The sequence below is a fragment of the Diaphorina citri genome, unplaced genomic scaffold (genome assembly GCF_000475195.1).
Source record: "Diaphorina citri unplaced genomic scaffold, Diaci psyllid genome assembly version 1.1 scaffold9, whole genome shotgun sequence".
Lineage (NCBI taxonomy): Eukaryota > Metazoa > Arthropoda > Insecta > Hemiptera > Psyllidae > Diaphorina > Diaphorina citri.
Genome location: NW_007377448.1, coordinates 76808 through 100058, shown reverse-complemented (window position 1 = coordinate 100058; position 23251 = coordinate 76808). Strand labels below are relative to the sequence as shown.

Sequence of the window (23251 nt, the reverse complement as noted above, 5' to 3'; positions counted from 1 at the left end):
TTTGTAACACAGACCATCAAGTACTTTTTTTTAGTCCTATTTGTAAACCATGTACTCTCATGGCTCTAATACTCTGGATATTATGAGGTATCTGGTCCTCGATTATGTATAATGAGATCCGTGTTTTCTGGTGAACATAAACCACAGTATAGGGGGGCAGTGTCGGAATGGGGAAAATGCTTGTTGTCCGTCCTCATTTGTGTACCTGTTGCACACGAACCCTTGCGAAAACCTTTGTTGTGTTTAATTATCAAGGTCCAGTTTTAGAAAAGCTAGGAACAATGTTATAAAACATGAAATTTTTATGGAATTCTTAAATCATTTTTATTATTGATCATTTTTCTGAAGGTTCGCCAAAATCCTTTGATATTGACTTTTTTTTATGGGATGTCGATGAACTTCGATCGGTTGTGAGTAGAATACACCGCCTTTTTGAAAAACTTAAAAAGCCTTTTTTTTTTTTTCTTCTCAAAACCTTGACACCACTTTCGTATTACTTCAAGGCGCATTCTTTTACACCCATGCCTCCTATCCTATAAATAAAGGAAAAGTTTATTTAAAAAAAATCTCCCTGGCCGAAATTCGAACCCAGCATTTTCGGATTGCGAGTCATTGCTCTTGACCACTCGGCCACAGGGGCCTTTGATCGTTAGAGGAGGAAAATCTTTCTGTCTGTAGGTTACATTGGAAACTTGTTTGAACAGTCAAAACTCAAGTAGGTTGTCTAGATTCATCAATCATTTTTGATTTTATTTAGTTACAATGACCCAACTTTCTTCTCTTGTCTTCTATACTGTCTGCCACGCACGCTCAGACAGTTTGGAAGACCCACAGGTCTGACAGACCTGTAGAAACAATATCCTATCTCACCTCGTCCGAGCTCATCTCAACCCGGTACAGAGACCTTCGGAACGTGTGTGGCAGAAAAAGCCGTGAGTGGCTGGCAAAACAGATCTATTCAGGGTACTACCTGAACCCTTTGTAGGTACCTTCTCTATGAAGGCTTTATATATTTTTATTAAAATTTAGGTAGATACCTACCTACCTATTGAAGTTGAAATTGGTGGTAGAGAACGCCTAAGGCGTTAACCTCGCCTAGTGGTTGCCTTCCACTCAAGAGTCTATTATTATTATTATTATTATTATTACTTTTATAGGATGTTACATACTAAGATCCAATACAATAAAACTATTTACTTTTATAGGATGTTACATACTAAGATCTACATACAGCTCTCAATTTCTTGTTGTTCTGATGTTGAGAACTTTGCAACTTTGCGCTCCATGGTTTACAAAAATTTGCTGTCACAAGGAATTTTCTTGTTTTCAATATAAATATTTTTTGCCTTAAATTTTATAAAGTACCTATAATGTTCAAATAGAATTTCAGAGCCAAATAGGCAATTATCCTTTCTTGCTATGAAGTTGAAATTATAAATATAGGCTTAAAACATCTAAATACAACCCACCTACCTACCTAAAACTTTTTTTCTCGTAAGTTACGAGTATTTAGGTCCGGGACCTCAAAGCGAGTTTAAACTCCATGTTTAACCTTGGAACTAAGCAATCTGATTACCTAATTAAAAAAAAAAAAAGAAAATTGAATTACTTAATCGGAGCGTTAAACCTAAACTGAGTTTAAACTCACTTTGTGGCCCGCGGCCTGGGAGTAGGTAGGTAGGTACCTATCACGCTTTATTTTTAAATATTGCATATTGCATACCTACACCTCAATCTGGGCGTTAATATGGGTTTTCATTTTTATGTCGGGGAAGTTAGCTATTCATAACTCTTAATATAGCAACTTTTCACGAAATATACAGGGTGAAGCGACGTATTTAGTATAGATAAATCTGGCAGCATTGGATTTATTTTATTCAACTTGAAAGATGTTGGAAGTACTCTTTATTTTATCTACCTGTGTATAAATAAATGTCTAGATTACCTAATTTATGTACTATGAATCTTCCTAGCTACCTATTACCTAGACCTAATTAATTTTTGTACAAGATACGCAGATGTACGCTAAAACTCTCCCAAGTCTCATCTCGTATCAAGTTGTGACTTGGGGGTGTGCCCTGTAAAAAGTTGTTGTTGATTTTCGTGAAAATTTTGCTCTCTTCACAGATATTCGGTCTTTATTTTTTCCATCATTCTTTTTTTTACCTTTTGCAAAGTTGCAAAATTTGTCGAGAATCGGTGGATTTTATACTGAAAATTTCGTTGTAAAGTCCAGTTATTACGAAAGAAGTGTAAGAAGAGTGTATTTTACTTCTCAGCTTGTGCATTTTCAACGAGAATCGCAAAAATGGCGAACGTCTCCTTCCAGATCGCCAATCTTCTTGAGAAGGTAAGACCATCTACTTCTGGTTTCCATGCGATACCTTTTCCATCTCTAGAACTAGAAAGATCAACTGCACCTTTTGACATGTTTACCCCGTTATCGACACTTTCTACATGATACAAGATTATGTGCAAAAATATTTGTCCATAGAAGTGTTTGGCTAACATTGACAAACAAGTTCCCAGCAACCTGACAGGTACGGCTGAAAAGGTCCGTCTGTCAGGACTACCTGATGAGCACACTCACTATCAGGTAGACATGATCAGGTCTATCTGATAGTGAGTGGCTGGCCTAAGACAGGGAACATCTTGGTGTCCGAGTTTAATGGTTTTGACTTGTGATGACCACAGCACTGGGTTTGTGGCGTTTCCTTGCATAGGCCAAGACTCGAGAAGATTTTTATTGACCGGAAGTTGGGATAATAACTTGCCATTCAACTAAGTCTAGTGTGAACCATTAGACGAGGTATCTCAGGCCACTAAGTCCACATTAGTGCATCAGACAGTGTGCGTGGACCTTAAAGATCTCGTCTTTAAGGTCCGAAAGAAAGACACACTATCACGTCACGTGAGCTGTGGCTACTATCAACGGATTTACCTAGCTACATTATTAAGGGAAAACTTTGAACTACATCTTTCTTACTCCCCATGAGTACACGTAACCTGCCGTGACGTGATGTGATAGTGGTGTGTTTCTACGTTTAAGGTTCACGCACACTTATTCGTCACGTATACGTTCGGTCACCTTAGTTCATATTACTCCATATCTTGTTCAATATTACTTTACAGTCCGTCTCTGTTGTGGATAAGTATGTTTCTACTTCAATATCTCCACTGGTATATCTCCACATCTTTAAAGATTTAAAGATTTGGGTTTTTAAAAGATGAGTGTTCCACCGCCGTTTTTTTTTCGTAGCAATGGAACAACTGCTACATTAGACGCATGTGGCCTGTGTCGTAGCATGTCCATCCCGTAGTATGCCTCTCATCAGATGGGCGAGAAGAGACACAATACTTCCCATTTAGGTGCTGGGTCAACACGAGAACACCAGAAAGTAACCCGTTGAAATATTTGCAATCGAAAAACGAGTACAAATTTTTGTCGATGGTGGGATAGCCATCGACAAAAATTTGGATGGTGGGATAGCCATTAGCCTTAGCTAATTCAATAGTTAATTAGCTAAGGCTCGAAAACGAGTGTCTTTTTTACAGAGTTTATTAGCTCTCATTACCGAAGAAGCTCTTCCAAGAAACGCTTTGTACTTTCTGTCCTATTGAATCTTTTTAGTTAGTTACCAAGTTTACTTAGTGTATCATTCATCAAGCAACAAACCAACGTACCTAATTGCCTCCTGGTATGGAAACTTTTTAAGAATAAATGCATAATAATACACACACACACACACCTAAATTTGGGGAAAATCCAAAGTTGGCAGTCCTCAAATTCGAGTACAAGTCTGTCCTGTCTTTTTTTCTCTCTTCGCTTTTGAGACGATAAGACCTTAGCCGTTACAGTTCCCTCTATCAAACCTCTTCAAAATAAAATAATATTCACATTTCACAGATTCCCTTTCTTTTTACTAAAAATTTCTGGCATCATTTTCAAAGTCTGCCAATAATATCAAAAAGTGAGCTAAGCGTGTGACTCCATAGGTAAAGATATTCTATTGTAAAGGTGTAGACTGTAGATCATGTTATGTAAATCGCTGTAAAATAATGTTTATCAAAGAAAAAAAGAACCTTTTCCTTTATCAATACGTACCTTCCTAAGTTCCTATACAAAAACCTATTTAGTCTATGTAGATATAATCTACAATGTAGAAACATACGAATATGTTTATCTATTAAAATGATTTTATTTTATTATAATCCTCAAGTTTTCACACGCCAGTATTGTACGATGTACGTCCCTATTAGGATCAACCGTTTCATATTAAAACCCGTGACATTTAACCCCAGAATACCTATAGGTAGTCACATATAGGTATACCTACATGTTATAGTGTGTCCAAATAAATGTGACAGCAAAAAAAATAGGCATTGTTGCCAAACATGTCACACGTGCAATGGTAGAGAATCTTTAAAAGGGGAAGCTATATTGCACAGTGCTTCCTCCGACAGTGAAACAAAGTCAGGTAAGGTGGATATCGCCTGGATCTGTGGAATCCAACCTCTGAACTTAGAGCTACCTCTGCATTTTAAAAGAGAGAGTTCATCAAAAATAGACCTTTACCTCAATTGCAACAATGTCCAACCTCTGAACTTAGAGCTACCTCTGCATTTTAAAAGAGAGAGTTTATCATTGACTGTTCGACTTGCTACCTGGTTTGAACTCTTTGACCCAATCTTACTACCTAGCTTACCTACTTACCTAATAGGTACCTACCTAGGTCGGTTGGTCGGTCGGTAGGTATTTATCGTGTGTGCGTCAAATGTGTCAATGCTAGATAGGTACCTACCTCGCTATAGATTGTAGGTTAAAAATAGGTTACATTGGAAACTTGTTTGAACAGTCAAAACTCAAGTAGGTTGTCTAGATTCATCAATCATTTTTGATTTTATTTAGTTACAATGACCCAACTTTCTTCTCTTGTCTTCTATACTGTCTGCCACGCACGCTCAGACAGTTTGGAAGACCCACAGGTCTGACAGACCTGTAGAAACAATATCCTATCTCACCTCGTCCGAGCTCATCTCAACCCGGTACAGAGACCTTCGGAACGTGTGTGGCAGAAAAAGCCGTGAGTGGCTGGCAAAACAGATCTATTCAGGGTACTACCTGAACCCTTTGTAGGTACCTTCTCTATGAAGGCTTTATATATTTTTATTAAAATTTAGGTAGATACCTACCTACCTATTGAAGTTGAAATTATAAATATAGGCTTAAAACATCTAAATACAACCCACCTACCTACCTAAAACTTTTTTTCTCGTAAGTTACGAGTATTTAGGTCCGGGACCTCAAAGCGAGTTTAAACTCCATGTTTAACCTTGGAACTAAGCAATCTGATTACCTAATTAAAAAAAAAAAAAGAAAATTGAATTACTTAATCGGAGCGTTAAACCTAAACTGAGTTTAAACTCACTTTGTGGCCCGCGGCCTGGGAGTAGGTAGGTAGGTACCTATCACGCTTTATTTTTAAATATTGCATATTGCATACCTACACCTCAATCTGGGCGTTAATATGGGTTTTCATGTCGAGGAAGTTAGCTATTGGTGACTGTTAATATAGCAACTTTTCGAAAAATATACAGAGTGAGACGACGTATTTAGTACAGATGAGAAAAAAAAAAAAAAAATCACGACAATCAAAACTCAAAATGTAAACAAATGGAAATGAAACTCCTCGGTTTAGGTCTTAACCGAGGAACAAACGCGTGGTTCAAAATCAACAACGACACTAGCGCTAAAATTGCGGAATTTCGAAGAAGTATATTGTTAGAAACGCACTTTTTGCAAACTCCGCGGTTAGTGAGCTCAAACTCTCGAGTTTCGTCTTGTCAGAAACCGGGCCTTAGTTAGTTACCAAGTTTACTGTGTATCATTCATCAAGCAACAAACCAACGCAATTGCTGGCTGGTATGGAAACTTTTTAAGAATAAATGCATAATAATACACACACCTAAATTTGGGGAAAATCCAAACTTGGCAGTCCTCAAATTCGAGTACAAGTCTATCCTGTCTTTTTTTTCTCTCTTCGCTTTTGAGACGATAAGACCTTAGCCGTTACAGTTCCCTCTATCAAACCTCTTCAAAATAAATATATTCACATTTCACAGATTCCCTTTCTTTTTACTAAAAATTTCTGGCATCATTTTCAAAGTCTACCAATAATATCAAAAAGTGAGCTAAGCGTGTGACTCCATAGGTAAAGATATTCCATTGTAAAGGTGTAGATCAGAGGTTCTCAACCGGTGGTACGCGTACCACTGGTGGTACGCGGATACATTTTAGGTGGTACGCACTACGCAGTCATATATTAATAATAACAATAAAAAATGTTGAATGGTGGGGTTTTAAGACTATAATTAATCAAAATAATTGATAAGAAACTAAAAAAATCGTGATTTTATTATTGAACGAATCAAGAAACATCATTGAAAAAATGTTGTAAGTGGGTCTCGATCTTGCAACCTCCACCTTGCAAGCCATATATAAATATAAGGTGGTACCTACGTCAAAATCTCTGAAAATTTCAAGTGGTACGTGTTTACTAAAAGGTTGAGAACCCCTGGTGTAGATCATGTTATGTAAATCGCTGTAAAATAATGTTTATCAAAGAAAAAAAGAACCTTTTTCTTTATCAATACGTACCTTCCTATACAAACCTATTTAGTGTATGTAGATATAATCTACAATGTAGATACATACGAATATGTTTATCTATTAAAATGATTTTATTTTATTATAATCCTCAAGTTTTCACACGCCAGTATTGTACGATGTACGTCCCTATAAGGATCAACCGTTTCATATTAAAACCCGTGACATTTAACCCCAGAATACCTATAGGGTAGTCACATATAGGTATACCTACATGTTATAGTGTGTCCAAATCAATGTGACAGCAAAAAAATAGGCATTGTTGCCAAACATGTCACATGTGCAATGGTAGAGAATCTTTAAAAGGGGATTTTTTTTTTTTAATTGATAAGGCTAAAGTTACGAATCAAAAGATCAACTAAACAGGAGCAATGGGCAAATGGGCACATCCACCATTTTTAGTGGAGACGCCAGATTTTTCTAATTCCTGGAATTGGTAGAAAAACGAAAAAAAAAAAAATCCATCATTGTCCGAGAATGCCTTTTTGGGCTGCAATTGAAATTTGTCTCGCAAAATAAAACAAAAAAATTAAATTATCTGGTACAGCGAGTGTTGATTGAAGCAGAAATTAGGTACTTCAGAAGTCTTCATAGTTGGCTCAGATCTCAACCAATCAACACGGAAGGCGGAGCATTGGAAGCCAGACTTCTAAAGATTTTTTTATCTTAATTTTCGAGATGAAAAAAATCATGACTCTGAACTGCATGTGAAAGTTACACGTTAATTACCTGGTTCGAATTTTTGAATGGATTTGCGGTGTAATAAAGATCTCTCGGGATCGAACCGAAAAAATGATCGTGCAGAACTACTCATGGGAAAAGATCGCTATCGTGTTGATTTGTTTTTGAGATTAAGTGGAAGAGCGCACTATGTGAGAAATTGAGAATCCTACAAAACGTAGATTTTGAAGTTTTATGTAGGTACCTACCTACACAGAATTAGGTAGGTAGGTAGGTAGGTAAGTAATAGGTAGATCTAGGTAGCTACAAAATTTCATTTTTTTTTTTTTTTTATGAAAATATTAATTTTTTTTTGATAAGAAAAAAAATTAAATTATGGTGAGATTAGCTAAAGATATTCGTTGGGTGTTTCTGTGCACATCCACCATTTCTAGCGCAGGCTTCAGAGTAGGTATAGGTATCCTGATGGAATTGAAAAAATAATTATTTCCAATTTTACAAATATTTAAGGCTAAAGCTACGAATCAAAAGATCAACTGAACAGAAGCAATGGGCAAATAAGGTTTAGAGGTCGAGACACATCCACCATTTTTAGTGGAGACGCCAGATTTTTCTAATTCCTGGAATTGGTAGAAAAACGGAAAAAAAATCCATCATTGTCCGAGAATGCCTTTTTGGGCTGCAATTGAAATTTGTCTCGCAAAATGAAACAAAAAATCAAATTATCTGGTACAGCGAGTGTTGATTGAAGCAGAAATTAGGTACTTCAGAAGTCTTCATAGTTGGCTTAGATCTTAACCAATCAACACAGAAGGCGGAGCATTGGAAGCCAGACTTCTGAAGATTTTTTTTTTATCTTAATTTTCGAGATGAAAAAAAAATCATGACTCTGAACTGCATCATGTGAAAGTTACACGTTAATTACCTGGTTCGAATTTTTGAATGGATTTGCGGTGTAATAAAGATCTCTCGGGATCGGACCGAAAAAATGATCGTGCAGAACTACTCATGGGAAAAGATCGCTATCGTGTTGATTTGTTTTTGAGATTGAATGGAAGAGCGCACTATGTGAGAAATTGAGAATCCTACAAAACGTAGAATTTGAAGTTTTATGTAGGTACCTACCTACACAGAATTAGGTAGGTAGGTAGGTAAGTAATAGGTAGATCTAGGTAGCTACAAAATTTCATCAAAATAAGACAATAAGAGATACCTACCTGTATCCATACTATACCTACTTTAGGTACCTGCCTACGTTACCTACAGTCTGTAAAAAAAAAAAAAAAAAAAAAAAAAAAAAAAAAGGATGTCACATTTGCGAAAACCTTCGAAAGTTTGGACCAATCAGAAGGCACCTTTCTTTACTCGTACAGATTTGATAACCCTGTACTCGGAGGTAACTCTGTCTTACAGATTTGGTAACTCTGGACCTACTAAACTTTTGCTATTTGTATTCCTTCCATGCCTCGGCTGGGATCGAACCTGAGGGTCTGGGGCCTTGGCCACTACACCACCGAGGCAGGTATACTTCTCTTGAGGCAGAGGACAGAGAAAAAATCTTGGAGAACGATTGAAGCCATAAATCATTGAAATGATCAACAGTAGGTATATAGGATGCCCTCTGTTCCAACATGGTCTCGGATAAAGAACAACTCCGAGATATATCCAGCATAGGATTGAAGACTGTTATCAGTGAATTGCCACTCGGATCAAATGCTTTGGCTGCTAATGTGTGCCGCAGGATCACTGGAAAGTTGAGCACAGCTATAGAGAAGGTATACTGGACTTGCTTTTGAAGCCTGCTGAAATCAAGAGAAATCTGTTTATGATATGCAAAGAAAACTTTTTTTACATTATGCTTAGGCATTAACTCAACACATAATTAATTGGTTACCTATTTACTTTTATAGGATGTTACATACTAAGATCTACATACAGCTCTCAATTTCTTGTTCTGATGTTGAGAACTTTGCAACTTTGCACTCCATGGTTTACAAAAATTTGCTGTCACAAGGAGTATTCTTGTTTTCAATATAAATATTTTTTGCCTTAAATTTTTTAAAGTACCTATGATGTTCAAATAGAATTTCAGAGCCTTTAATAGACATTTTAATTCAAAGAAAATTTCAAATAGGCAATTATCCTTTCTTGCTATGTTCCACAGCAAGAAGATGTGTCAGTTCAGTTGGAAGCCCTGGATATTCTGTCAGACTTGCTGTCCAGATTTGGGGCACTTCTTCCCAGTTTCCACTTTGTCATCTTGACAGCTCTCCTACCCCAACTCTCTTCCCCCAGACAGGCTGTTAGAAAAAGGTAATAATTTATTAGTAATAATTGAATGTGTTGTATTGGATAAATTGAACAGTAAAAATGTACCTAAGAAGTAACCATTTTTTGTCGAAGAATTGAATCCAGAACCTCTTGGAAAACAGATTTCTTTTTGACTGTGTCGAGAATCGAATCCAGAACCTCCTGTAATGTGATGGCTGCAATGCCACTTTGATTGCTGGCAAATTCTTGTGTCTTAAAAACATTTTATTAATATTTATTAGAGTGAAAACTCTTATAAACATTTAATTAATTCCCACTTTGTCATCTTGACAGCTCTCCTACCCCAACTCTCTTCCCCCAGACAGGCTGTTAGAAAAAGGTAATAATTTATTAGTAATAATCGAATGTGTTGTATTGGATAAATTGAACAGTAGAAATGTACCTAAGAATTAACCATTTTTTGTGAATTGTCACAAGATTACACCTTCACTCAATTATAAAAATAAAACTCTTACAATGCCACCAGTGATCACTACTCATTCAGAGCAGCTACTCGATTGTCTTCTCAAGGCAAAGCACTCATTACATTCCAAGCACAAAACCGAAAAAACTTTGACTGTGTCAAGAATCGAATCCAGAACCTCTTGGAGAACAGTTTTTTTTTCGTCTGTGTCGAGAATCGAATCCATAACCTCCTGTAATGTGATGGCTGCAATGCCACTTTGATTGCTGGCAAATTCTTGTGTCTTATAAACATTGAATTAATTCATAAAGATTGCTAGATTCACCCAAACATTGGCTAGAATGCTAGATTCATAGACGAAAGTCCATAATGTTAAGGTATATCCATCATATACCTACCTACAATTTTATTAACAATATTTTCTCATTTTCAGAACCATCGTGGCTCTCAGTCACCTGGTCATGTCCTGCAACCTCCAGCTGTACACCAAGCTTATCGACTTCCTCCTGGAAGGCCTGACCACCAACAAGAGCACGTCCACCAATCGGACCTACATTCAATGTTTTGCTGCCATTTGCCGCCAGGCGGGCCACCGGTTTGCGGAACACATAGAGCGAGTGATGCCGCTCATATTGAAGTATAGCCGGGAGGAAGATGATGAGCTGAGAGAGTTTTGTTTGCAGGCGTGCGAAGCGTTTGTACAACGCTGTCCCAAGGAGATTACACCGCATATTCAGTCGGTAAGTCGAGACAATAGTCGTTTGGGGTTGAGTGGATTAGTACACAACACATGCCTTCAGACACACTCCATTTGTCAAGGGTGTTCGTGGCTGCCTTATGAGCTTGTTAACAAAGGAGCTACTTGGGCTGCTGAGCTGGATGGTTCAACTTCTGAAATTTCCCTAGGGCAGGTAGGGCTTCTTTTTCTTCGGCTACAAAGACAACCTGGTTTTTGTCGGGAAAGCTACCTAAAAACTCCGATTTAGACATTCAGATTGAAGCCACAATGACGGTCCAGTACGGTCACTCGTCCTTATGTACACCATGCCCAACGTTGCTGAACTTTAGACTCATTTGTGTCTTATCAGTATCATTCAGTTCTTATTTTTGAATGAAAGCTACGTCTTTCAACTTTCCAGAGAGAAATGTAATTTGAAATGCTGATTATCTCGATATACCTACTTGGTCTTTGTTCGTGGCTGCCTTATGAGCTTGTTAACAAAGGAGCTACTTGGGCTGCTGAGCAGGATGGTTCAACTTCTGAAATTTCCCTAGGGCTTCCTTTTCTTCGGCTACAAAAACAACCTGGTTTTTGTCGGGAAAGCTACCTAAAAACTCCGATTTAGACATTCAGATTGAAGCCACAATGACGGTTCTGTACGGTCACTCGTCCTTATGTACACCATGCCCAACGTTGCTGAACTTTAGACTCATTTGTGTCTTATCTTTATCATTCTTATCAATAACGAATGAAGAAAAACCAAAAATCTAGGTACTTTTTCAATTTGAAAAAATAAAAAAAATCTCATGCATAGAGGAATTAGGAAGACCCCTTAACCTAGGGGGAGTGCTTTAATTTTTAACAGGTCACGTCGCGCGACAAATGTTGCAAGTGGAAACAGGTGACGTCGCGCGACAATGTCGCGCGATTTTGTCGCACGACAGAGGTCGCGTTGGTGGAAATCCACCTTAAGGGTCGAAAACGAGTGTCTTTTTTGAAGAGTTTATATTGACTGTTCGACTTGCTACCTGGTTTGAACTCTTTGACCCAATCTTACTACCTAGCTTACCTACTTACCTAATAGGTACCTACCTATAGGTCGGTTGGTCGGTCGGTAGGTATTTATCGTGTGTGCGTCAAAAAATATTGACTGTTCGACTTGCTACCTGGTTTGAACTCTTTGACCCAATCTTACTACCTAGCTTACCTACTTACCTAATAGGTACCTAGCTAGGTCGGTAGGTAGGTAGGTAGGTACTTTATAAATTTAATGTATCGTGTGTGCGTCAATTGTGTCAATGCTAGATAGGTACCTACCTGGCTATAGATTGTAGGTTAAAAATAGGTTATTGGAAACTTGTTTGAACAGTCAAAACTCAAGTAGGTTGTCTAGATTCATCAATCATTTTTGATTTTATTTAGTTACAACAACCTAAATTTCTTCTCTTGTTTTCTACTGCCTGCCACTCACGCTCAGACAGTTTGAAAGACCCACAGGTCTGACAGACCACGGTCTGTCAGACATTGTGGCGGAAGCAGTGAGTGGTGGCAGAACAGATCTATTCAAGGTATATAGGTAGGTACCTACCTGAACCCTTTATAGTTAGTTACCCTCTTTAGACAGGCTTAAAACATCTAGGTTTAAAACCAACCTAAGATCTTTTTTCTCTTTTTAGCCCGTCCTTCCTTTATTATTACGATAGTAAGAAAAAGGTATAAGGGACGGGCTATTGTATTCGCTTCGGTGTCGTCTGTCTGTCTGTCAGTCTGTCCCCATAGAAGGACTTATCCAAACCTGGTCGACCTATATATCAAAGTAAAATCAAAAATCAAATCAATAATGATAATGATAAACTGAATATTAAACAAATTAGGTAGGTAGGTACATAGGTATTCTTTAACCACGATCGAACAAACTACGGGCTAAAATATTCCCGGAGGGACGGGCCCAGCTTGTTCTCTCGTAAGTTATTTAGGTCCGGTCCACAAAGTGAGTTTAAACTCGGATTAGGTAATCTGATTGATATTCAAAAAAAAATAGCCAATCGGATGGCATCCGAGAGTTAAACTTTTAAACCGAGTTTAAACTCATTTTGTGACCCACGGCCTGAGTATAGGTACCTATCACGCTTTATTTTTAAATATTGCATATTGCATACCTACACCTCAATCTGGGCGTTAATATGGGTTTTCATGTCGAGGAAGTTAGCTATTGGTGACTGTTAATATAGCAACTTTTCGAAAAATATACAGAGTGAGACGACGTATTTAGTACAGATGAGTCTGGCAACATTTATTCAACTTGAAAGATGTTGGAAGTACTCTTTATTTTATCTACCTGTGTATAAATAAATGTCTAGATTACCTAATAATAATATGTAATACCTATGAATCTTCCTAGCTACCTATTACCTAGGTCCTAGACCTAATTAATTTTTGTACAAAATGCGTAGATGTACGCTAAAACTCTCCCAAGTCTCATCTCGTATCAAGTCACACCCTGTAAAAAGTTGTTGTTGATTTTCGAGAAAATTTTGCTCTCTTCACAGATATACGGTCTTTCCTTGTTTTCATTTTTTCCATCATTCTTTTTTTTACTTTTGCAAATTTGCAAAATTTGGCGAGAATCGGTGGATTTTATCCTGAAAATTTCGTTGTATAGTCCAGTTATTACGAAAGAAGTGCAAGAAGAGTGTATTTTACTTCTCAGCTTGTGCATTTTCAACGAGAATCGCAAAAATGGCGAACGTCTCCTTCCAGATCGCCAATCTTCTTGAGAAGGTAAGACCATCTACTTCTGGTTTCCATGCGATACCTTTTCCATCTCTAGAACTAGAAAGATCTACTGCACCTTTTGACATGTTTACCCAGTTATCGACACTTTCTACATGATACAAGATTATGTGCAAAAATATTTGTCCATAGAAGTGTTTGGCTAACATTGACAAACAAGTTCCCAGCAGGGGAAGCAGTCCAACATGAGATCGCAGAAAGTGCTTATTCACCTCTGAGGTTACTTTATAACTGTTTGGTAGGGTCTAGGTTTTTCTTGCCATTGGAATCAATTTAATTTGAAGTTTCATTTTATTTATTTATTGTCTGCACAATGGAAGACCTTGTGACTGCACATGAAGTATCAGTGAAAACATCACTATTCTGGCATCGTATCTGAGGTGGTTCCAGACTTGAAAACTAACTATTTATTGAAGACCTTTGATAAAGGGCACTGTAACCACTGAGTTATTATCTTCTCGAAATCTAAGGGAGGACAGGATGGAAGAAAGCCAGCCGTTCCGAGAACGAACCTCATGTTATATTTTAATAAAGTTCGCCTCGGGCGGGATACGAAACCGCGACCTAGCGCTTCCAAAGCAGACGCACTACCCTCTTTTTATATTTAACCTCCGGGGCCACAAAGTGAGTCAACCTCATTGAAATCTTAAAATCAACCAATCAGATTAGCTTAATCCGAGAATTAAACTTGAACCGAGTATAACTCACTTTGTAGTCAGCTCCCATGGCGTAGTGGTCACTGCGCTCGCCTTGCACGCGGGAGACCCGGGTTCGATTCCCGACGGGGTCAAGAAATTTGTATCATGCAAATGATTGATTCCGTGACTGGCTGTTGCGGGGCCCACTCAGCCTCGTGAGGAAAATGAGTAGCTGACATATAAATGTGCATAGCGACCGGTGCCAGCATGGTAGGTAAACATTGGATTTTAGGATTATTGAGATACTGGGAAAATGCTACAATGCTGCAGTGAGCACCAAAGTTGTGACATAATAACACAAAGAAACTGCATTTACATTTACATAACTCACTTTGTGGACGCTGCCCTAAGTAGACAGATTCTCAAAGTATTCTTTCACCCAACTAATCATCTCTATTCGTTTTCCTCTCTATCTCCTACAGATCACGGAGCTCTGTCTCACCTACATCACGTACGATCCGAACTACAACTACGAGGATGAAGAGGAAGGACTGGGAGGAGAAGGAGGAGGGGAAGGAATGGACACGGAGGAGGAAGATGGGGAGGACGAGGGGGAAGACGACAACGAGTATTCGGACGATGATGATATGAGCTGGAAAGTGAGACGGGCAGCGGCGAAATGTCTCGAGGCGATTATAGCAACCCGGAGGGATCTGATTGGAGACATGTACCGGCTGGTGTCGCCCCCACTTATTGCTAGGTTCAAAGGTAAGCCGAGAAACTTGTAACTAAAGGTAGAAACCCAGTACTATCACGTCACATGAGCTCATAGGCCTCATAATGTAGTTAAGGTCAGAAAGATATAGTTCAAAGAAATTTCTTGCCATAATACCGTAAGTAATTTCGTTCATGATAGCCACATTGCCCTCACTTGACGTGATAGTAGTGTAGCTACTATCGACGAAATCATAATATGGGAGAAATTTGAACCACATTGACATATTTCGGACTCCCTATAAATCAAATCTTTCTTCCCCTCAAATTACTGGGGAAGAAAGATTTGATGAGAAAGAAGAGGACACGGAAAGTAAGTAAGTAAGTAACTCATGTGACGTCAGTGACGTGATATTAATGTGTTTTACTTCAAGATATATGTAGTTTTCTACGGAAAACATATGTGCTTCTTATTTATTTATTTATTTATTTATCCAGACAAATGGGATGATACAAGGAAGAACATAAAAGGACCCTTTTTTCACTGGGTATACCCCTTTGTTTTGGTTTCAGAGCGTGAGGAGAACGTTAAGAGTGACATCTTCCACGCCTACATGGCCCTCCTGAAAGGTACGCGCACCTTCTCCCCTCTCACTCCCTCTGATCCGAATCAAATGGACCAGGAGGACTCCCCTCTCTGTCTTCTCTCCACCCAGGTCCCTAGTCTGGTCAAAGCTCTTCAGTGTCAGCTACGCGAGAAGTCCATTCGTACCCGTCAGGACTGTTTGGCGTTACTGAGGGAATTAGTACAGACACTCCCCGGCTGTCTCGCACCATCTTTACCTGCGCTTATCCCAGGTAATAATAATATTGAATTGGATGTTTATTATTATGATTTTTAATTATTTATTTTTTATTACAATAATGTAAGTATGTAGATGTAACCTCCGTGGCCGAGTGGGTATCACACTAGGCTTGCACGCCGGAGGTCCCGGGTTCGATTCCTAGCAGGGTCGAGGTTTTTTCGGCTCTGTGCTTGGAGTTTGGGGTGCACTCAGCCTCGTGATGACAATTGAGTAGCTACTTTAATCGAGTAGCGACCATTGGCGGCATTACCAGTGTAAAAAGATTATTGAAGTATGGAAATTGATTGCAAAGAATACTTGGTATTTCTGTGATATTCACAAAAATTGTGAAAAAACTCTGCTTTACCACAAAGAATTTGATATTTGATTTTTTTTTTTTTTTATGTCTCACCTACATCACGTACGACCCGAACTACAACTACGAGGATGAAGAGGAAGGACTGGGAGGAGAAGGAGGAGGGGAAGGAATGGATACAGAAGAGGAAGATGGAGAGGACGAGGGGGAAGACGACAACGAGTATTCGGACGATGATGATATGAGCTGGAAAGTGAGACGGGCAGCGGCTAAGTGTCTCGAGGCGATTATAGCAACCCGCAGGGATCTGATTGGAGACATGTACCGGCTGGTGTCGCCCCCACTCATTGCCAGGTTCAAAGGTAAGCAGAGAAACTGTACCTTTTGCACTACTATCACGTGACGTGACGTGAGGGAGGGAAGTGTCTCGAGGCACTCATTGCCAGGTTCAAAGGTAAGTCAGGAAATAGAACTTTTTTATCTCTATTACTTACTTTAATTATAGTGAAGCTATACTATTTAATCTAAGATCTAAGGAGATGGAGGACAGTTTTGGGACTCTAAGGCGAAGAAGGACAAGAGAAGAAGCACAAATGGTTGAGAAACCCGATTGCTGGAAGATAAGACTGAAAGCAAATCTCCATAGAATATTGGTGATCAGTGGTATTTATACCACCGATACCATAGCATCAGTGTTCAGTACTTACCTACTTACAATGGTACAAACAAATTATTAATAAGGTATAAGAAAAAGGTTACTAAAGTGATTGTGGTATTGTTTTTATGTGTTTTATTCGGACAAAATTGATCTCTTTTGACAATGGTACAAACAAATTATTAATAAGGTATAAAAAAAGGTTACTAAAGTGATTGTGGTATTGTTTTTATGTGTTTTATTCGGACAAAATTGATCTCTTTTGTTTTGGTTTCAGAGCGTGAGGAGAACGTTAAGAGTGACATCTTCCACGCCTACATGGCCCTCCTGAAAGGTACGCGCACCTTCTCCCCTCTCACTCCCTCTGATCCGAATCAAATGGACCAGGAGGACTCCCCTGTCTGTCTTCTCTCCACCCAGGTCCCTAGTCTGGTCAAAGCTCTTCAGTGTCAACTGCGCGAGAAGTCCATTCGTACACGTCAGGACTGTTTGGCGTTACTGAGGGAATTAGTACAGACACTCCCCGGCTGTCTAGCACCATCTTTACCTGCGCTTATCCCAGGTAATAATATTCAATATTTGTTGTAATTATGAATTTATTACCTTTTTTTGCCAGCCTAGTTAGCTTAGTTGATAGCGCGTCTGCCTTGTAAGCACTAGGTCGCGGGTTCGATTCTCGCCCGGGGCGGATTTTTTCCTGATAGGACAATGTTCGTTTTTAAATAAAATAAATGAAAGAGAGAAAACAAATTTGGAATAAGAAATTAAATAATTCATTATGAGTTTTAGGTATTAAAAAACATGGTCACGAAATAACATCGTACCTACTTTGAAAATTGAACGAAGGAATGTTGATCGTTGCTTGATTGCTGCCTATTCACACTACAGTGCCAGTCTCGCTCCGGTCACGGTCCAGTTTCGGTCCGATCAAAAAGATTCGTGGCGAGAATGTTCCATTAGTCTCCAAGCATGCACGCCATTAACTAACACTTAAACATAAGATTGAAAACCTAAAACCTAGCTGTAAGTAAACTTGTCAAATTGTTTGATTCATGTGTGTCATTTATGATTCCTGTATTTCAGATGACATCAAGTGATAAAGATTTCCGATTCATGGCGACAAATGATCTGATGAGTGAACTTCAGAAGGATAGCATCAAGCTGGATGATGACTCGGAAAGGAAAGTGGTCAAAATGTTGTTGAGACTTCTTGAAGACAAAAATGGAGAGGTCCAAAATTTGGCTGTCAAATGGTAATGTTAACTTTATTTTGAATGATTTATGTATTGATGGGAATTGAAAAGTCAAATACTTTAGAATAAAGTACCCAAGTACTTACTTACCAAACTTAGTTTGGATCCCATCCTCTTCAATGCCAAATACGTAGGTACCTAAGGAGCATTAAAAATAAATCCAACAGGGTAGGTATAGGTATAAATGAAGGACCCACATTTACAGTGGTCATGTCTTGAATCCATCTGAAGTTGGTAACTATTGAGTTTTCTCTCTTCATTTTGGATTATAGCCCAATTTATAGTATTTTCTAAGTACCCAAATATTTTTATTTGTTTTACCTTCAGCTTGGGACCACTGGTGAACAAAGTTCAAGGCGCTTACTAAGATAGCAGCCAGTCCGCTACGGATCGACCTACGTCCTATCCTAACAGACGGTATACCAATCTTGGGAAGTTTCCTCCGTAAGAACCAACGCGCGCTGAAGCTAAGCACCCTTCTACTCCTGGACACACTGCTAGTGAATTATCCGAGTGCTATATCTACGGAGATGTTGAACAAGGTGACCGTGGAGCTAGCGCCCCTAGTGAGTGAATCGGATCTACATATAGCTCAGCTGACGTTGACTCTGCTCACGAGTATTGCCAAGATACAGCCCAATGCCCTGGTGGAACCTGCTGCTGCCAGTATTCTGCCTCAGGTATGGACCTTTTGTGTCTTCTTTTTTTTCCTTTCAATTTTTGTTTCTTCTTGAAAAAATGGACATGGAAAGAGTCATTATCACACGTTACACCAAATACTATCTTAAGAAATCATAAATGTTGGGAGGTACATCATACTTATGCCTCAAAGGCTAAAGCTAAAACTATTAGCATGTCACAAGTCACGTCCTGAAGTTTTCCCTTTTCATACTAAAATATAAAGAAGAGATGAGAGCTACATATGTAGGGAAAAGAGTTGAGAGAATGGAAGTGAGGGGGAGAAAAGGGCGATGGAGACCGAAGAAAAGGTGGAAGGATTGTGTGAATCAAGACCTGGGTGAGAAAATTTTATGAGAAACACCCGACCCTATTGAATTAGCAAAAGACTAGGAAGATGAAGATACTAAATTATATACATCTTTTTCCTCCCTACATATTGTAATTTGTAATTTATTTGCAACAATAAATAATAATAACAGTGATAATACAATATGATAAATAACTTAAACTATGAAATAGACTTTAAAAGTCAATATTTTTCCCACAGGTTCTGCAAATCGCCAAGTCTCCTCTGTTACAAGGCGCGGCTCTCACATCCATGCTGGAATTCTTCAAGTCCCTCGTTCTGGCTGAATTGCCGGGCCTGAGTTTCTCCGAGCTTCTCAACATGCTTATAGCCCCGGTCATGACAGGCACGGCCTTACACAAGCAGGCCTTCCACTCCCTGGCCAAGTGTGTGGCAGCCCTGGCCATTACAGTGCAGCGAGAGGCGTTGCCTGTCGTCGAGAAATTCCTGAAGGAGCTGAAAACTAACAAGGATGACGCCCATCAGGTGTTTGCGCTCTTTGTTATTGGTGTAATTAATTCATAAAGATTGCTGGATTCACCCAAACATTGGCTAGAATGCTAGATTCATAGACGAAAGTCCATAATGTTAAGGTATATTAAGGAGCGCGGTAGCGCTCCGCCCCGCCAAGTCAAAGTTTGACCGCGCTACTAGAGATATTATATCCATCATATACCTACAATTTTATTAACAATATTTTCTCATTTTCAGAACCATCGTGGCTCTCAGTCACCTGGTCATGTCCTGCAACCTGCAGCTGTACACCAAGCTTATCGACTTCCTCCTGGAAGGACTGACCACCAACATCCATCATATACCTACAATTTTATTAACAATATTTTCTCATTTTCAGAACCATCGTGGCTCTCAGTCACCTGGTCATGTCCTGCAACTTGCAGCTGTACACCAAGCTTATCGACTTCCTCCTGGAAGGACTGACCACTAATAAGAGCACGTCCACCAATCGGACCTACATTCAATGTTTTGCCGCCATTTGCCGCCAGGCGGGCCACCGGTTTGCGGAACATATAGAGCGTGTGATGCCGCTCATATTGAAGTATAGCCGAGAGGAAGATGATGAGCTGAGAGAGTTTTGTTTGCAGGCGTGTGAGGCGTTTGTGCAGCGCTGTCCCAAGGAGATTACACCGCATATTCAGTCGGTAAGTCGAGACATTAGTCGTTTGGGGTTGAGTGGATTAGAACATGCCTTCAGACACACTCCATTTGTCAAGGTTCTAGGTTTTTCTTGCCATTGGAATCAATTTAATTTGAAGTTTCATTTTATTTATTTATTGTCTGCACAATGGAAGACCTTGTGGCTGCACCTGAAGTATCGGTGAAAACATCAATATTCTGGCATCGTATCTGAGGTGGTTCCAGACTTGAAAACTAACTATTTATTGAAGACCTTTGATAAAGAGCACTGTAACCACTGAGTTATTATCTTCTCGAAATCTAAGGGAGGACAGGATGGAAGATAGCTAGCCGTTCCGAGAACGAATTGTATCTGATATTTTATCCGTATTGTTTTGTATCTGCTATTTTATCCGTATTGTTTTGTATCTGATATTTTATCCGTATTGTTTTGTGTCTGCTATTTTATCCGTATTGTTTTGTATCTGCTATTTTATCCGTATTGTTTTGTATCTGATATTTTATCCGTATTGTTTTGTATCTGATATTTTATCCGTATTGTTTTGTATCTACTATTTTATCCGTATTGTTTTGTTTATTTCTCAGGTGAGATAGGCAGACACACAGATCTGACCAGCGTAGCAGATTTGAAGCAAGTCATCCTCAACGCGTTCACTCCCACCTCGGAGGAAGTCAAGTCTGCTGCTAGTTATACCTTGGGCAGCATCGCAGTCGGTATGTTAAAGGCACTAAGTCAACTAAAAGAGTTTGTTATAAAGAAAAGAAAAATCACCACCGTTTTTATTCCATAGCAATGAAGTCAGGTAGAAACACACTACCATCACGTTACGTGAGGGTAGTGTGGTTCTCCTGAACAAGGTTACCTACAATATGGGAAAACTTTGGACTACATCTTTCTGACTGCCCATGAATTCACGTGATGTGACGTGATGGTAGTGTGTTTCTACCTTTAGACTCGTGAAGTCTGTGCCATTGCATGCCCATCTCGTACTCTTAGTATGTCCCTCAGCATCATCAGGTAAGACAATCAAAAATCGTCTCAAATTCGACAAAAATCTTCTTTGATGGTGGGCATCGAACCCGGGGACTTCTGCGTGGCAAGCAATCGCTTTACCACTAACCATGCCCTCATTTCACTATTTTCAGGCAATCTCCAGCAGTATGTCCCATTCGTTCTGAAGGAGATTGAGAATCAGCCAAAGCGTCAATATCTCCTGTTGCACTCTCTCAAGGAGATCATATCCTGGCAAAGTACTAGCACTAGTGGCGTAGCGCAGCTGCAACAGTTCGTGCCTGCCATCTGGGCCCAGCTGTTCCTCCATTGTGAATGCCAAGAAGAAGGTTGGTTCTCTGACTTTTTTTTTTTTTTTTTGTAAATCCTTAAAGGCTTTTTTTGTAAACTATCCTTCGAATTTATAACACTTATGTATTTGCTGTTTGCTTAGTAAAAAGAGCTCAATATTATTTTGATATTCTAGGAACAAGATCTAGGAACAATCAATTTATTGTACTTGCAAATTAAATAAAATGAAAAAAATTAGCAGTAGCTCCGTGGGTACATAGGCTTTTAGACGGTTCCCAATTAGACAGGTTTAACTGTATATTTATTTTAAAGCCCTTTTTGCTGTTCAAGTCAAGTCCTAGTAAGTTTAATTCTGCCTGTACATTAATCGACCTTTTGTGTGACTGGAGCGTGACCTGAACGGACTTTGGGAATTGGGCTTCAATAAAATTCCAAGGTTTAAATCACTACTTTTTGTCCACTCAAATGGCAAAGTCTAATAAAAACCACTGTGCTTCCCCATTATTTCAGGAACAAGGAACGTGGTAGCTGAGTGTCTGGGCAAGTTAACGCTGATAGATCCAAGCAATTTGCTTCCTCGCCTTCAGGAATCTCTCAAATCTAACTCTGCCCTCATGAGAACCACAGTACTCACTGCAGTCAAATTTACCATTTCCGATCAGGTGAGACTAGTAGATTCATTTCGCTCAGTCTAGTCATCAGCTCCCATGGCGTAGTGGTCACTGCGCTCGCCTTGCACGCGGGAGACCCGAATTCGATTCCCAACGGGGTCAAAAAAATTGTATCATGCAAATGATTGATTCCATGACTGACTGTTGCGACCTATGTAATACGCATAGCGACCGTTGCCAGCATGGTAGGTGAACATTGGGTGCTGGATTATTGAGATATTTGGAGAATCCTACAATGCTGCAGTGAGCATCAAAGTAACCAAACTTTTAATGTGATAATTCAAAGAAATGACATTCATAACCATAACGAAGAAACGAGTTTTATTTACTCATTTTATTATTTCTTGCTTTCCCCCGTCATCGCCTCCGTGGGAGATAACTTCTACAAGATCACGGCAGAGGCGCTGCTCGTCCTTCAACAGTTCGTGAAGGTCATTCGGCCCCTGACCTCCCCGTCCAGCTATGACTTTGCGCCATTCACGTCGGATATCTACCAGTGTACCTTGGTCCGACTCAAGGCGGCTGATATAGACCAGGAGGTGAAAGAGAGAGCTATCTCCTGTATGGGACAGATCATATGTAACCTTGGAGACTATCTGAAGTCTGAGCTACCTGTGTGTCTGCCTATCCTACTGGACAGACTACGGAATGAGATAACACGTCTTACCACAGTCAAGGCGCTTACTAAGATAGCAGCCAGTCCGCTACGGATCGACCTACGTCCTATCCTAACAGACGGTATACCAATCTTGGGAAGTTTCCTCCGTAAGAACCAACGCGCGCTGAAGCTAAGCACCCTTCTACTCCTGGACACACTGCTAGTGAATTATCCGAGTGCTATATCTACGGAGATGTTGAACAAGGTGACCGTGGAGCTAGCGCCCCTAGTGAGTGAATCGGATCTACATATAGCTCAGCTGACGTTGACTCTGCTCACGAGTATTGCCAAGATACAGCCCAATGCCCTGGTGGAACCTGCTGCTGCCAGTATTCTGCCTCAGGTATGGACCTTTTGCGTCTTCTTTTTTTTTCCTTTCAATTTTTGCTTCTTCTTGAAAAAATGGACATGGAAAGCGTC

At 39.4% G+C, this 23251-nt stretch overlaps 1 protein-coding gene across 1 annotated transcript in view; it reads left to right on the top strand.

Annotated features, from left to right (window-relative positions):
• The first annotated feature begins 2308 nt into the window (after positions 1-2308).
• The window catches only part of LOC103505286 (cullin-associated NEDD8-dissociated protein 1-like), a 31044-nt gene continuing 10101 nt past the window's right edge, over positions 2309-23251 (top strand). The window contains exons 1-17 of the mRNA XM_026820504.1: positions 2309-2350; positions 8962-9123; positions 9513-9661; positions 10516-10822; positions 14717-15002; positions 15522-15806; positions 16322-16471; positions 17042-17274; positions 17848-17994; positions 18467-18697; positions 19246-19538; positions 19756-19812; positions 19898-20204; positions 20790-20913; positions 21346-21540; positions 22013-22164; positions 22422-23174. Of these exons, the coding sequence (XP_026676305.1) occupies positions 2309-2350; positions 8962-9123; positions 9513-9661; positions 10516-10822; positions 14717-15002; positions 15522-15806; positions 16322-16471; positions 17042-17274; positions 17848-17994; positions 18467-18697; positions 19246-19538; positions 19756-19812; positions 19898-20204; positions 20790-20913; positions 21346-21540; positions 22013-22164; positions 22422-23174 (3873 nt within the window). The remainder of the gene's footprint in view (positions 2351-8961; positions 9124-9512; positions 9662-10515; positions 10823-14716; positions 15003-15521; positions 15807-16321; positions 16472-17041; positions 17275-17847; positions 17995-18466; positions 18698-19245; positions 19539-19755; positions 19813-19897; positions 20205-20789; positions 20914-21345; positions 21541-22012; positions 22165-22421; positions 23175-23251) is intronic.